A 16,543-nucleotide genomic window follows, 5' to 3' on the forward strand; every position below is an offset into this window, starting at 1 on the left:
AAACTAAAAACTCCAACAACTCTCATAAATAGAGCCTACTTAATACTATAGAACGGACTTATCTTTCTCACCAAGATCAGAAATGTACTTACGCTAATAATCCACAAAAGCAAGCGAAGGAAGAAGCCTTACTTTTGTAAATTAACTACCTCCGAGCATCCTTTGGCATACGTTTTAGAAAGAAGTTCTTTTGTAGGTACTGGAAATTTGTCACGGTCAACACAGAACCAGAAAGTAACAGAGAAGCTGAGTTTTAAGGCTTCAATCAGCACATGTAAATAGTCAGCAGTGTTATGGCCAATGTCTAAAAATGCCAACAAAAATGACAAAAGTTTTAGTTTATTTTTAGCCTTTCAGCGTTTTTTCAGGCTGTAAGGACATTGTTTACCCTGCTGTTACTGGACGACATTAACTATTGAATTGATTTCAACAGAGTATTACAAGGGATGGATCTGATCAATTCTTTCCAGGGATACTAAGGAAATAATCATTCATTTTGGACTTAAGAATTCTTCAAAATTTGGCTTATAGTCTTCAGTGGTATTGGGTGTTTTATTCCACTTGACGCTATCTGAACAACTCCGAATTTTGAACTGGAATCAAGCTATTTATAAAATATCACACTATTTTTGAAGTTATATCAGGGCCACTCTTCAAAGTTGTCGTGTAATTTGCTAAATTTTCAAATTTATATTAAATTTTCAAAAACATAAATCTCAGAGAGTCTGTTTTATACTAGAAAATGTCCCAGTCCAAGTCCCACTGTACTCTTTTTACTATATTGTGATATTTCGTAGAGAATTATCCACTGTAGAGTGGAGTCATGTCTAGTAACAATTTTATTTCCCTTTTTGCTTGGCTTTGAGGAAAATTTTCTTCAACGTTGAAAAAGAACATTAACATGCCTGGAAATCTTCCTTTTGTGTCTGCTTAAATCATCCTCAAAGGAAAATTTCACAGACACAGAAAAATTCTTTCCATTGGACATAACCTAGATCTTTAACATTAAAATTGTCTAAAATGTGCAGGGCTATCAAAGCTGTGATTCCTTGTCCATCTGGAGGGATTTCCCAAACATTCACATCCTGGAATAGCAAGAGGTATTATTATTCCCCTCTTTTAAAAAAAAAACTTTCTAAAGGTTTCCCGAATATTATGACATACTTATATATCAACAATGATGTAATAAAACTGGGCATTTCTTCAAGGCAAAGAGAAACCAGGTAACATTAAGGTGGTATAACTTTTCTTTCACTCAACCTTGTATAACAACAGTATGGTGCCCCTATAAAACAGTACAGTATTCTACATCAATGACCCAAACCATTGTCATTACACTAGTGTAAGCAATGTTGTTTCCCCCTTTTATTGTTGCCATAAAGGATGAGATGCTAGTCCTCTGCCTGGGGGGTGGCTTTTGCCCATAAAGTAAATACAGACATTGGCTTTGTAAAACTCTTTGAGAATTCCCATGTATAGTCTTTCCTAAATATACATTGGCTCAATGGAGTATGTGGGAAAACAGGAGCCTATGTTTCAAATATAAATAAAACTTATTTTTTGAGTGCTTAGGCAAACTTGTCCTTGTAACATTGAACTTATCCAATTCAGTTTGTAAAATCTAATGTTAAAACCATTAAGTTCTATATCTGCTTCGAAAGGTTAAATACCTATTTATCTGAAAAGTTTATCAGCATTAACTGAGTAATATATAGAGTTGCCTGTCTTTGAATATTAAATTATACACTATAACCCTGTGAGTTCATTTTTAAATTGATAACAAATGAGCCTGCCCTGTGTTCTTTGACAACACACTCACTTACATCAATTGGAGTTTTCCCTGAGTAAGGACTATATGCAGGGAAATCCGCTGGCGGGGCCGGAACAGTTTGTTTACTTGCAGCGTTTGCAGATTCAGCCAAACACAGCTCCCATTGGCTTCAGTTAGCCGTTCAAGACCAATGGGGGCTGTGAGAAGCGGCATGGGCTGAGGGATGTACTGGTTGCCGCTTCCCGCAGCCCCCATTGGAATGGCGAACTGCGCTCAGTGGCATCTGTGATCAGCCGAACCTGCGGATGCTGCAGGTAAATAAAGCATCCTAGCCCGCCAGCAGATTTCCCTGATGGGTAACAGCCAAGGGTTGGCGATCCTGGACTATAGGTTTGGATCTAGATTTGTCCAGTTATTTCAAAATAGCATGCGTAAGTTGCTCTGGGTATGTTCCCTTGTATCTATATTTAGTAATATTACTCAGTATATAGTGGATGTGTATCTATGACTAATGATTTTATTAGCAGGTCAGGAAGCACTGACTGTCTTTTGACATACCTTAGTTAATAGTTGGGTGTGCAAGCACAGCGTTTGATTACGTACGTACTCCAGGAAAAATGCAAGAATCAACTGTTCATATGGTGAGAATAAAAACAATTCACTCAAAAAATGCTGCTCAGCAACCCTATGATATTGGATTAGTGGGAATATTAAACTATCCAAAATATAATTTCCAAATTCATGTGACATCACACACAGCCATTGAATACTGCATTTGAAAACACTTAGGGCCCAATCCTGTATTTTTTTATGCACCAACAGCTCCTGTGGCACTTAATGGGAGTCTGGGATATGCAAAGAATGCAAGATCAAGCCTAGGACACCACCAATCCCTATCATTAAAAAAATCTTAGACTTTTGCAATTTCAGTGGACATCATGCTTTGGGAAGGCTCTGCACTGACAGCTCTGGAGACCTGTACTCATAGAGCTGGTAAAAGCACATGCAGTCCTAGCATCCCTACACTGCATTACAACTCTGAAAGGACCATCTTTAGAGGTGAGAAAGTAAGTTGGTTTTCATGCCCATTCAGTAGCTGGCATCTCTGTTGAGATTGCCAACACAAGGGCCAGTGCTGTATGAGTTGTGATAGTGGTTTTCAAGGAGAGGAATCCCATCCATTAGGAACTGTGCTCAGGCCTCCCAGGTGGCTGGAATTTAAATCAGCAAAGTGCACAAAGGAAATAAGATGCCCATTTTTGACAGGGAAGATAATTAGCCATTGGAACAGATCCCAAGGGCTGTGGTAAGACTCCAAATGATGGAGAATTTAAACCAAGACTGGATGTCTTTCTAGAAAATATGCTCCAGTTCAATCACAACTTGATGGGTGAGATGCAGAAGTCCCACCATTAAATTCTGTGAGTTATGCAGGATGTCAGACTAGGTGATCACTCTGGCCATAAAAATCTATGAGTTTCAAGGCATATGAGTTTCATGTAAGTCACTGAACAAAGTTCAGGTGACAGTTTTCTACATTGCCTTATTAGTGTCCTTCCTGGACATGATTGAATTCCCTGCAGCTGCAAAGAACAGAATGTTTTTGTCTCCCTTTAGGCTGGGGAGGTAGAGGAATCTGCTTGTGTGACAAGGGAGGAGAGGGAGTCAGATGGAAGGAGAGTGTGAGAAAGAGCATCAAGGAAACTGTTGAGGTAGTAAGGAGGAGAGAGGGTACCTGGATATGGGCTTCAAATGTTTCTGAAACTCCACTCTGGTCAATACTCAGTCCATCTCTTTATGCAGATGCTCAGAATAGTTCCTTTCCAAGCACTCCACAGTTACACATTCCCAAATCCAACCCCTGTGGAAAAGCAAAGACGGGGAGGGTCTGATTGTGATCTCATTGTGTAAAGCTATGGAGAATCTTCAGGCCAGCAGTGGACATAGGGGAAAGGAAGGGTTTTTATTTTGCCAATCTGGCCACCATACAGAGGAGAAGTTGTGGGACAAAGGAAAGAATTCCAAAGATGATTGGCAAGGAAACCTCAGTTCCATTCCAGTCTAGGCTGCATGACAGAAAAGTCCTTCTCTGAAGTATGAGGGAGAGGGAGGTAGGAGAATATAAAAACAATGAGCAATATATGGTAGCTTCTTGTGGAAGAAGCTATGAGTGGGGGGAGTGATAGAAGGCCCAGGAAATCACAAGGCTGAATTTTCTCCTAATGCTCCCTTGTCTGGCCTCAGGGTCCAATTCAGCAAGGTACTTAACAACTTGCCTAATTGTAAGCATATGAGTAGTTCTGTTGATTACAATAGGACTGGTGCTTAAGTTTAGGCACAGTCTTGTAAGTCCCTTGCTGAACTAATAACTCAAAATTCAGCATCTTTTTGGCATTATACAGGGAACTCAACTCCTAAGTTCTTACTCAGTGAGAAATCAATGGGAGCTTTCCCAAAGTAAAGACTTCAGGAGGTGTACAAATAGTACCTAGAATTCACAACCTGAATGAGAGAGATTCACTGGCAGGCAGAATACTAGTTTGCTTTCTTTTTAGTATGAATGTTTTCAGATGGATCCCTGCTAAGTGGCAAAGCACAGCTGCTGGCTACCTCAGCTTTGAATATTAAAACAAACTGCTTAGTTCCTGTAAGTCCGGTAGAAAGTTGCACTGGACAGCAGATCTACACAGCTACCCCTCGCTTCCCCCTTCCCTGATAAATACTGCAGCTCAGTGGTTTCTTGCTGAATTCCTCAGATGGATGTAGAAACTTGAAGGGCATGGAGCTTTTTCCCCATGCTGAACAGACTGTCCAATCTACATTCTACTAAAAATAATTACAATGAAAAGAAATAGTTTCCACTCTTAACTAAAAAAAATCGATTTGCTTTTTAGCCGTTCATTAGCTCATCATATTCACATTTACAGGAAGGCAAGCTTGAATCAAACTCACGGATCAAAACACTTCAAACCTCAGCGTTCAAAATCCAGATCTGAATCAAAATTTTACAGCTTGAGCCCATCTTTAATTTGTAATGAAATCATTAGGTAATTGCTAAGAAACAAAACAGGGCTATGTTTTCTATGTTAGACCTGCACAATTGCACACACACATTACCCATAAATAGCTGATGTGAACATATAACTAGGCTATTTGTATGCCTATATAGCCGGTTAGGCACCTAGATGGCCTTATGCACACAAATGGCATATGCATTCACAAGGACATGCCTGGTGAATATTCGCAGATATAAATTAGGCATGCAAATACATAAGTACACTTCTTCATGCCTAACTTGGTAAACCAAACTCATGATCTCTACCACGTTCAGAACACTGAACCTTCCTTGAATACCTTGTAAATCGGTTTGACTTCATCGGTGACCTGGCTTTTGAGATCTTCTAAATCCATTATTCCTCCGTTTTTCTGAACGCTTTCTATAATAGTTTCTGCAACACAACCTTCGTAGAATCTTCTTTTGCCAGATTTTGTCAGCTCCTGAAAGAGTTGTAGCATTTAGCCTGAAACCTACAAAACAAAGGATATTCTAGCACAGCAAGTTTGTCTTGGTCAAAGTTAAATTGGCATCTTCATGTGGATTAAACTATTTAACTCTACTGGTTATATCATTTGGATGATTTCGGTGATTTACATGGGAAAAACATGTAAAATCCACTTTGAGAATGATTGTGCATCTGGGAGAACTTTGATCCAGTTCTGCCCTGTCTTATATCCTATGCAACACATTCAAAGCATTGCATCTCTATTGAAATGGCAGTCTGTCAAAAGGGAAGCACTTAGCTTGTTGTCCCTTTTAATTACTTTAAGCCATCTCTGGTTGAGTTCAGAGCTTTTTGAGCAATGTCTGTTGTATCTAGGGGTACGTCTACACTACAGGATAATTCCAATTTTACATAAACCGGTTTTATAAAACAGATTGTATAAAGTCGAGTGCACGTGGCCACACTAAGTACATTAATTCAGCGGTGTGCGTCCATGGTCCGAGGCTAGCGTCGATTTCTGGAGCGTTGCACTGTGGGTAGCTATTCCGTAGCTATCCCATAGTTCCCGCAGTCTCCCCCGCCCCTTAGAATTCTGGGTTGAAAGCCCAGTGGCTGATGGGGCAAAAATCATTTTCGTTGGTGGTTCTGGGTAAATGTCATCATTCCTTCCTTCCTCTGGGAAAGCAACGGCAGACAATCATTTCAAGCCCTTTTTCCCTGGATTGTCCTGGCAGACGCCATAGTATGACAACCATGGAGCCCGTTCAGCTTTTTTTTTTTACAGTCACCGTATGTGTACTGGATGCCACGGACAGAGGCGATACTCCAGCTCTACACAGCAGCATTCATTTGCTTTTGCATGATAGCAGAGATGGTTACCAGTCGTTCTGTACCATCTGCTGCCAGGGTAATTTGGCAATGAGATGAAGGTTATCTGTCCTTCTGTGCTGTCTGCTGCTATCATGGGTGCCCCTGGCTGAGGTCGGCCAGGGGCGCAAAAGCAAAACTGGGAATGACTCCCCGAGTCAATCCCTCCTTTATGGTTTCTAAAAATAGAGTCAGTCCTGCCTAGAATTTGGGGCAAGTGTACTAGAGAAGCAGTGTATCAGAGAGTACAGCTGCTCCGTGTCAGATCCCGCAGAAATGATGCGCTACATGCCATTCACGGGGGTTGCCCCTGCAACAACCCCACCCATTGCTTCCCTCCTCCCCCAACCTTCCTGGGCTACCGTGGCAGTGTCCCCCCCATTTGTGTCATGACGTTATAAAGAATGCAGGAATAAGAAACAGTGACTTGTTAGTGAGATAAAATGAGGGGGAGGCAGCCTCCCCGTGCTATGACAGTCCAGGCAGGACATTAAGCAGTGTGGGGGAGAGGAGCCCAGCATCCGGCTGCTATGACAGTCCAGGCAGTACAGAATCTTTTCTTTACACCAGAAAGGGAGGGAGCTGAAGGAGCTGAGCCCCCCTTGGCTATGATGAAGAAGGTTACCAGCCGTTCTGTACCATCTACTGGGAATGACCAGGAATCATTCCTATTTTTACCCAGGCGCCCCTGAGGCCAGCCAGGGGTATTCTGCAGTTATCAGGCATGTACTATCTGCCACTAGGGAGGGGAAAGGAGTGGATACTGCTCTTCACTGCTGCAGCATCGCGTCTACCAGTAGCATTCAGTAGACATAGAGTGACACTGAAAAAAGTCAAGAAATTATTTCTTTCCCTTTTCTTTCACATGGGGGGGGAGTAAATTGACAAGCTATTCCCTGAACCACGCCGGACAATGTGTTTGACCCTACAGGCATTGGGAGCTCAGCCAAGAATGCAAATACTTTTCAGAGACTGCTGTGGACTGTGGGATAGCTGGAGTCCTCAGTACCCCCTCCCTCCCTCCATGAGCATCCGTTTGAGTCTCTGGCTTCCTGTTACGCTTGTCACGCAGCACTGTGTAGCCTGTAGATTGTTTTTTCAAACACTTTGGCATTTCGTCTTCTGTAATGGAGCTCTGATAGAACGGATTTGTTTCCCCATACAGCGATCAGATTCAGTATCTCCCGTACGGTCCATGCTGGAGCTCTTTTTGGATTTGGGACTGCATTGCCACCCGTGCTGATCAGAGCTCCACGCTGGGCAAACAGGAAATGAAAATCAAAATTTAGCGGGGCTTTTCCTGTTTACCTGGCCACTGCATCCGAGCTGAGATTGCTGTCCAGAGTGGTCACAGTGGTGCACTGTGGGATACTGCCCAGAGGCCAATACCGTCGATTTGCGGCCACACTAACCCTAATCCGATATGGTAATACCAATTTTAGCGCTACTCCTCTCGTTGGGGAGGAGTACAGAAACCGATATAAAGAGCCCTTTATATCGATATAAAGGGCCTCATAGTGTGGACGGGTACAGCGTTAAATCGGTTTAACGCTGCTAAAATTGGTTTAAACGCGTAGTGTAGACCAGTACTCCCTAAGGGTTAAATTTGTCCTAGCTTACACACTTGCAGAATTCATTCACTCACATTTGGTAATCCACAATGCTTTCCCTCTATCCACCACATCATTAGTTTTAATTAGTGAAGACATGACATATTTGCTTTGGCAGCACATAGTATTTCATCAGCAATGTACTTTGCATTATTAATATATAGGCAAGGTATGAGCCCAATCCTACTCTCCCTGAAGTCAGTATCGAGAAGAAACTCTCACTGACTTCAGCTCAACCATTACTGAGCCCCAAGTCAGAAAGTTACATCTCCGTTGAATGGAGAGACTAAGCCAGGTTAGGAGAAACTAAGTTTATTAAGCTGAAGAAGCAAAGGTATCACAGATACTGGTGCTTCAGCAGGTAGGGCAAGTAGCTTTGTCTTATAATTATATGTGCATGTATGTGTAATGCATTTATTCAAAGAAGCAAGGGTGTGACAGATACTAAAGAACTAGCATATAGGTTACACAGCAATAGCTTAATGTTAAGAATTGAAGGGCATTCCATAGCTATATAAGTAAGCAAAAGACAGGGCAGGGTGCATGCTCGACTTCCCCTGTTTGAAGCTGTTCCACTGTGGATAAATAATCAGAGAGTCATTGGGCCAGAGAGAGAGCACAAGCATGAGAATGACTCTATTTCCTGGTGGTTCAAACGTTCACCCAGGATGTGAGGGAGACAGCATCCAGTCCACCTGCTTCAACGATTCTTTAATCATTCATCCAAAGTAGAACTGTGGCGTGCCAGATCAAGGCAGAAACATGGTGTCTAAGGAACTTTTACTGGAAAAATTTATGCACCGAGAGAGTTTAGGTCCCTACAAGGTTCAGCAGGGGGTGTTTTGTACATACCAGAGGAGCTTGATTCTGGGGTTTAGATGCCTAATATGGCAGTCAGGTACCTAAATCCTGTTGTGAATATAGCTCTTAGTGAACAAGCCGAGTAGAGAAAAGTCTGCGAACAGAAAGGATTATAGCTGCAGGATAACTGCAATCTATTGACCTCAGATGTCTGCATTATGTGCGCCCTTACTAGAGGGTTACAAACATTGAATGGGATAGGGAATTTGAGGGCCTAATTCATTTCATTTCTGGTTAGCGGTTGCTGTAGTTGGTGCTAACAGCACAGTTTACATTTAAGGATTTTTTAAATTTAAATTAATCTGCTGGTTTTTTTACTATAGCTTTATTTGATCTATGTCTGGTATTTAAGATTCGGGCATATTTATTATACCTTTATGAAGTTTAGTTTGTTCAGCTTTCAAGAAATATTATTTATTTGTATTGCAGTAGCACAGAGGAACCGATTGTGCTAGGCACTGTACAATCACAGAACAAAAAGGTGGTTTCTGCCTCAAAGATATTATAATCTCACTATAAAACAAGACACAACAGCTGGCTAGAGAGAGACAGGTAGAGGATCACAAGTGAACACTGAGACAACATTGGTCAGCATGCTAAGCAGTGGTCTCAGGATTAGAATTGAAAATAGAGTGCATCTACAGAAAGAACGGATGGAGTATACAGAAAAGTGACCTCTCCAAAGGAGAAATATGTTCAACGAGTTTTTTAACAGGTGGCATGGGATTATTCAGGAGAAGAATCTTCATACAAGACCAAATAGTACAGCTGTATTCTTGGCCCCATATAAGTCAATGGCAAGAGTCCCACTGACTTTAATAGGAGTAGGGTTTCACAAGGCTGTTTTCCACTCATATCAGTGTAACTCAAATGACTTAAAGAGTTACTTCTGGTTTATACCACCATTAGCGAGATCAAAATCAGGCCCTATGAATCTTAGCCACTGCACTGCAGGGTTCCACCCCAACCTCTGTGCAGAGATAGAAGGCAGCAACCTGCTTTGATGTGACAGGGTTTTAGCATTTCAAAGGCAATGGTGAATCAGACGGTGCATTTTGCCCCAGGAGGTACCTGGTACTGAAGGGATGAAAGGACAAACAGTGGGATGAGGTGTATCATCTCTTCTATATAACAAGGGAGTGTTCCCTTAAGTAACAGGTTACAACCTGGTACCAAGTTGTTAAATATTAACAGGAGACAACTAATCAACTGAAACTCAGTGAACTCCTCTTCTTAATCATCCAGACACATTAAGAAACAAAAGGAAAAAAATGTTAACCATTTACAAAAAATATATCTATTAGAAGTGTCCCATTATAATACACACATTTCTGCAGGATATGCAGCATGGTAATCTGGGGGGCATAGTTGTGCAAATCATTTACTATTTTTAAAGAACACAATAAACATTTAAAGTGTTACTTATTTTTATTTTTTACATCTAGTTTGTCTCCTAATTCTGATTTCCTGGTTACCTGATCCTACTGGACTCCTGCTCTGACCAGTAGGTCAGACCACCCACATCCCAGTTGTGACATTAATAAGGAGATGCATGCTAAAATAAGTTTAATTTTACAAACAAAGCAAAACACCCATTGGTTACTCAGTTGTTCCAAATATCCCAGGGACTGTAATCTAAACACAGATTTCCTTATGTCAAAGGTGTTGACCAAAAATGGATTGCAGATCCCTTGTCCATGATGAGGAGTGTAGCTCTTTCCCAGGTTTGTTTCCAGGTGCTTGTAAAACATGAGCACCACATTTCCAATGATAGGCAGTAATCTCTGACACAGGAAAACATTTCTCAGCCCATTTGATAGCAGCTTGCAGAATCTGTCCCATGGAGAGTGGAATAAACAATTAGGAAAAGACGACAAAATCATTTCCAGATTATTGAATTTGCAACTCGGGCCCAAAACAGCAAAATCTTGCACATGGGTTTAACTTTACACAGAAGTCGTTCCACAGAAGGCAGTGAGACTACTCATAAACATCAAGTTAGGTACTTGTAACTGTTTGTACGAGCAGGACCTTAGTTCTTACAAAGAAACCAACACATAGCGTATCAGACTGCATTAATATGGCACTTTACCTACAACTATGCTTAAAGTGCTACAGTTGTTTTGGAACTTCTGATTCTTATTATTTTACACATGCAATGCCCACTTGCAGCAGTTATAGGTAAGTAATGACTGTAAGTGACACTTCAGTGGAGTAGCACGGTAATTATTTTTTCCCTCCTTTTCCCCTGTAATGTCCTATGTAGTAAGGTTTTGCTCAGCTCAGTTTTTATGGCAGAAGAGTATCCAGATTTCAATGCTGACTATTTATTACTGTTTTTTCTCCCTATTAACAATGAAAGAGGGACAGGTCTAGGAGGATAGAGGATTTTTGCCATCCCTGTCATTCTGGGACATGATTTTCCCACTTTTCCTTCTTGCTGACACAACAATCATTGCATGAAGCACAAGTGGTGCCCCGTCATTACTACCCCTCTCCTCCCCCAAGAACTGAAAACATCCCATCTCTACTACACTCTCAGCTTCTACCAGTCCAGGGAGCACAAATCCTAAGTATTGCTCCTAGCTCAGTGCTCAGTGAGCTTTTGATTTTCCAACATCTCTCAAATATTCTTGGTAGGGAAGAGTATTAGGATGGGATAGTGTCATGATCACTCCCCTAATGCAGTAAGTGGTTGGTAATATGAAAGGGAACTTTAAATGTAAATGGCTAATCTGCTTGTCTTTGGGGTTTTCTTTATAACATTTCCCTCCATTTAAAAAAATGCACTATTGTAATTTTACAAATTAGTGTTTCCTATATAAAGGAACAAAAGGAAAGCCATCTATTTAAACCAACGCCAAAAGGTAGCTCCTGAATTTTGCCTTCCCATTCCTTTTAAAATGAAAAAAACCTAGGAAAGGACATAAACCAGAACTCAAGACCTAACCCAACCCCTTAGGAAAGTTTAGATCCATATCCAAGCTTTGCAGCTTTGTCTCATTAGAGAGATGGGGCAGGAGCAGGGCCAGAGCCAGAACCACAACCCCAGATCTGAGCACATGCCTGCACTGAACTCCTCGCCCACGAAAATTGTCCTTCAGTTGTGAAATTACTGGGAAAAGAGAAGACACAGACATCAAAATGAAACAAAGCTGGATTAAACAGCAGATTTAACAAAGATAAGATAACGGGTAAAAAACTCACAACACTGCTAGCAGAATTTGTATTTATATTGTACCTAGAATGTGTATTAAACAACTTCTTTAAAACAAACATTTTCACTGAGCTTCACCTTTTTGCTTCCATATAGGGAAACAGCTTCGCACCAGCTAGCTGTTGTGCTTGGCACAGTGATATTATGAGCATGAAGGAAGAGGCTTTGTCTCATTAAAACTTGCACTTTTAACAGCTCAATGGTCAATGCCTCTGGAGACCTGCCACTGCAAGGCAAACAGAAGTGCAAACGGAACATAACAAAATATCAGGCCATCAGGTTCAGTTGACAAAAGAGTGACAGTAACACTGGAAGCACGGCACAGCAGTAACAGCATGCCCAGCAACAGCATGAAAATGCATCAGAACAATTATAACAAAGTCACATTTTTCACAAACCAGTTCACTGTGTCCCATATCCTGAAGGCCTTACTCTGCAAAAACTCCCATGAAATAAAACACATTATTTGCCAACCATATTTAAAAACAAGTTATTTGAATTGCCACTTGACTTTTCCCATATTTCATTTCTGTCAGAAAGTCAGCAATATCCGGTCAGGGACACTTTCTGTGAGGTGCCTTAGCACAACTGACAACTCAGTGGGAATGGCCATATGAGCTGAGAGTGTGTGTATCAGAACCTCACAGAATATAGCTCTTGGAAAGTTGGATTTCCCACCTGCATAAAATACTGGGTTCTAGCTGTTTCTGAGAGAGTCACTACTAAAAATAGATCAGAACTGAAATGGGGCGAAAGAAGGTAAGATGGTAATCAGAAAAATGTAGCTTTAAAGCCTGACATCTTATGAACCACTGGGAGTAGAAGTAAATGCTGTATCATGCTGGTCAGCAGGTTTTCAATGAGATACAGCATTTAGGACCAATCCTACAGACCTTGCAGAGCAAAAAAATTCTAGCCTTGGTGACTTGAGAAAAAATTGAACCTTCAGATTGTCACTGGTCCCTTCAATTAGTAATGTTTCTGGGCCCTGTTCCAGTATTCAGTATGGCAAGTCCAGGAGCCCAGACCAATGTAATTTTTCCCCTCTACCCTTGTGTTTTAAGTTTCAATCAGACTTTATCTCATATTTATTTCCAAGAAATTATCTTTATTTTGCTAGCACTTTTATATCATTGATACAGTTTGCACAAATTATTCCAATGAATAATGGTAAATATTTTCCAAGGGAAAGGATTCTCTAATGGTATTTCCAGCAGAGAGCCCAAGGGCCCTTAGTACAATTGGATATAGCTCAGAGTTATATCATTAAAATACTTTCCTGATACTTTGCAGACAGGTGAAGAAAATCAGTGTTATCTGCATTAGAGTATTCATTGCTCTCCCTCATGACCATAACAAACAAGAATATAAGGGCTCCTGGAAGTGATATTCTTTCCACAGTAAAACTCTCTGGTAGGCTATAAAGCCATCTGCCTGCCTCTTTTATAGCTTCTTGATTACACGTACAATAAAAGTCCACTGTGGAATAACAGTTATTTCTTCGCCGTTATGAATAATGCATTTGAATAGAATTCAAATATAGGAAAATTAAAAAAACAACTGAAAAGGAAATGAGGTGCAAATCTGGAATCTGACCTCTCCCTAACAAATGTCTTTCCAGTGAAACTGGCACTGGAGACTGGCTAGCCATCTGGAAGTTCGACTGTAATTCAGAAAAGGCATTAAACAACTCAGCCTGAAGGCACTCATTTAAAAATGAACAAAGAGGACATGACAATGATGTTATGGATGTTGTCAAGCCTCGTGCAGACAGAGCCTAACTCTGTATGCCTTTTCTGGTGAAATTCCTATTGAAATCAGTCTAAATTCTGCGCTCAGTTATACTTATGCAATCCCAGGAAAGCCTAGTGGTTTGAACTAGAGTTTTGCCTGTATAAGAGGCTGAAAGATCAGATTCATGGCAACCCTCTCATCTGAACTTGCTCACCCAAAACAATACCAGTCTAGGGTCTGATCCTGTGAGGCAGCTGAGCGCTAGCTGCTCTAACTTCCATGGAACATTCTAAGGCTCAATCCTACTGCCATTCAAGTCAATGGGAGTTTTCCTACTAATTTCAAAGGCAGCAAGATTGGGCCTTTATTTAGGCCATGTCTACACTATAGCTGTTACAGTGGAACAACTGTGGCGCTGCAGCTATGCCACTGTAGCACTGTAGCATAGACACTTCTTACATTAACGAAAGAGGTTTTACTATTGATGTAATTAATTCATCATTCCGAGAGGCAGCAGCTCAATCATCAAAAGAATTTCTTCCTTTGACCTGGCTGGGTCTTCACTGGGGATTAGGTTGACCACACTATGGCACACATGGAGTGAAATTTTTCAAGGCCAGGAGTGATGTAGCTTGGTTGATCTAATTTTTAAACGTCAACTGGGCCTTACTCTGAACTCAACAGGAGCTCTCTCTGGAGTTATCCAGTCCCCAATAGATGAATAATTTTAGTTGTTATACAAGGAGGATTTTCCCAACCTCAGACAAAGCACTTCTGAAAGCCACAACCACTCCAATCTGGCTAACAAATAACACTTCCCTTTTTTGTATCAGCCTCCTGTGACTTTTAGTAATGAATAAAAGTCTTTAGTTATTACAAGGAAATCCAAAAGACCTTCCCTTCCTCTCTGGATTGTGCTTTTATAAAATGAACCCTAGAGATGTGATTCTGCAAGTCTTCTGCACATGGAATCCCTTTTTAAGCCCATATGAGCTTTCCCCACACAGAGGGCTTACAGGAGCAAAGCCTAAATCAGATGGTAATTAATGTTATAAATTTTATTTTTAATTTGCAATAAAGTCAGGCCAGTGCCAAGTGAAAATTTGCAGAGACTCAGTCAGGAAAACATTTTTTTATAATCTGGTGTGATGTTCTGTACCCAGAGATCTAATCTTTCCTCAAAAATCAGCATTTGGATCAGCAAAACTCACAGCTTATGAGCCCAGATTCAAGAGTAATAAACTGGCCTCAATTCAGCTGAGTGGTCTGGAAAGAATTCTGTGCCTGACAGTAACATTTCACCCAGATGCTTCTTCCTAGAACAATTAAAGATCTCTTGCTAATACTGCCCTTCTTGTCCCTCGTCTTCAACCCACAAACATTCACTTTTCTTTTACACATTTGAACTAATTCCATGGAAGGAAGGAAGGAAGGAAGGTGCAAGAAGAAATATAAAGTGAAAGAGAGATTCTGGGACAGATTTGCTCTCATTTATAACAGTGAAAATCAAAATAACTTCCTTTAAGTCAGGAGTTACTCCATATTTATATATCAGAGGGGTAGCCATGTTAGTCTGGATCTGTAAAAGCAGCAAAGAATCCTGTGGCACCTTATAGACTAACAGACGTATTGGAGCATGAGCTTTCGTGAGTGAATACCCACTTCGTTGGATGCATGTCCATATTTATACTTGGCTCAAAATCTGCATCCAGACATGGATTAAATAGACAATGAACTCATGAGAGCATTTTTCCCCTCAACTGCATTGGACTCCAACACAGGATCGTAACTCTCTGTCCTTATCTTTGGAACTTACCTTCCACTCAAACCTTGCACCTTCTTTGTGTTTGCATCATAGCAGAGACAGAAACAGGTCAAACCTATGCCAGTACTGCACGGTTTAGTGAAATTTAAGGCAGCAGCTATAGCCACAGCAGCATCTACGGTATTTCCACCATTCTTTAAAAAGTCTGCAAGAGAGAAGCCTGTTAAAATCTGATAGAAGTCTCAGAATTTCCTTCATAGTGCAGGGGAAAATCACAGCCACACTTAAAATAAAGACTCTAGTAAACACCAATTTAGCAATCACAGAACCAGAGGATTAGATGGGAGTATTTTTATCTTCAAAGTAGAATCCTCCAGCTCAGGGCTTTTCAAACTTCCTTGCACCGCAACCCCCTTCTGACAACAAAAATTACTACATGACCACAGGAGCGGGGACTGAAACCTGAGCCCGCCTGAGCCATGACGCCCTGGGTGTGGGATCCAAAGCCAAAGCCCAAGGGCCTCAGTCCCAGGCAAGGGGCCTGTAACCTGAGCCTGTCACCCAGGGCTGAAACCCTTGGACTTCAGCTTGGGCCCTGGGCCTCAGCAGGTCTAAGCCAGCCCTGGCAACCCCATTAAAATGGGGTCGAATCTACTTTGAGGTCCCGACCCACAGTTGAGAACCGCTGCCTTAACTGTTCAACAATAAAAATTCTGAAAACTGTTTTCTTATTTTAAATAAAGGTTTTGTTCCTTAGAAAGATAGAAATGCTAGGAACTAATTTCTAAAACAAAAATATGAGAATACTGGCTTGTGGGGAGGGGAGAAGAGACTGAGAGAACAGAAGAAACAACATAACCATCCATCAGAAACTCAGAACAATACAAGGGGTGAAATTCTGCCTCCACTGAACTCAATAGAGTTTGTCATTGACTTCAATAGGGTTGGATTTCATCTACAGAGCTAAGGAACAGATAACAGAGCCTCTTGTTTTTTACTCATCCAGGGTTTTATATTAGTGGTTCTCAAATGTTTTCATTTATACCAGTTCATTAGAGGAAATCCTCTTGTGGACCATCTCCCCATCCTCCATCTTCCCAGCATCAATATGAAAAGAACTCCGCAGATCTTCAGAAAAGATCCTACAAACAGATACCAATGCCCCTGGGGGACACTTTATGGAGGTACAGTCCATATTGCTACATGCCACTGAAA

General features: G+C 41.1%; 1 protein-coding gene across 1 annotated transcript in view; it reads right to left on the reverse strand.

The window, feature by feature from the left end:
• LOC127056203 (glutathione hydrolase-like YwrD proenzyme) overlaps positions 1–16,543 on the reverse strand; it is a 47,601-nt gene that overhangs the window by 14,110 nt on the left and 16,948 nt on the right. Inside the window, exons 4-10 of the mRNA XM_050963719.1 lie at positions 15,380–15,533; positions 11,908–12,055; positions 10,283–10,445; positions 9,684–9,736; positions 5,126–5,269; positions 992–1,085; positions 133–304 (exon numbers count right to left, since the gene is read on the reverse strand). Of these exons, the coding sequence (XP_050819676.1) occupies positions 133–304; positions 992–1,085; positions 5,126–5,269; positions 9,684–9,736; positions 10,283–10,445; positions 11,908–12,055; positions 15,380–15,533 (928 nt within the window). The remainder of the gene's footprint in view (positions 1–132; positions 305–991; positions 1,086–5,125; positions 5,270–9,683; positions 9,737–10,282; positions 10,446–11,907; positions 12,056–15,379; positions 15,534–16,543) is intronic.

This window comes from Gopherus flavomarginatus, chromosome 8 (genome assembly GCF_025201925.1).
Source record: "Gopherus flavomarginatus isolate rGopFla2 chromosome 8, rGopFla2.mat.asm, whole genome shotgun sequence".
Lineage (NCBI taxonomy): Eukaryota > Metazoa > Chordata > Testudines > Testudinidae > Gopherus > Gopherus flavomarginatus.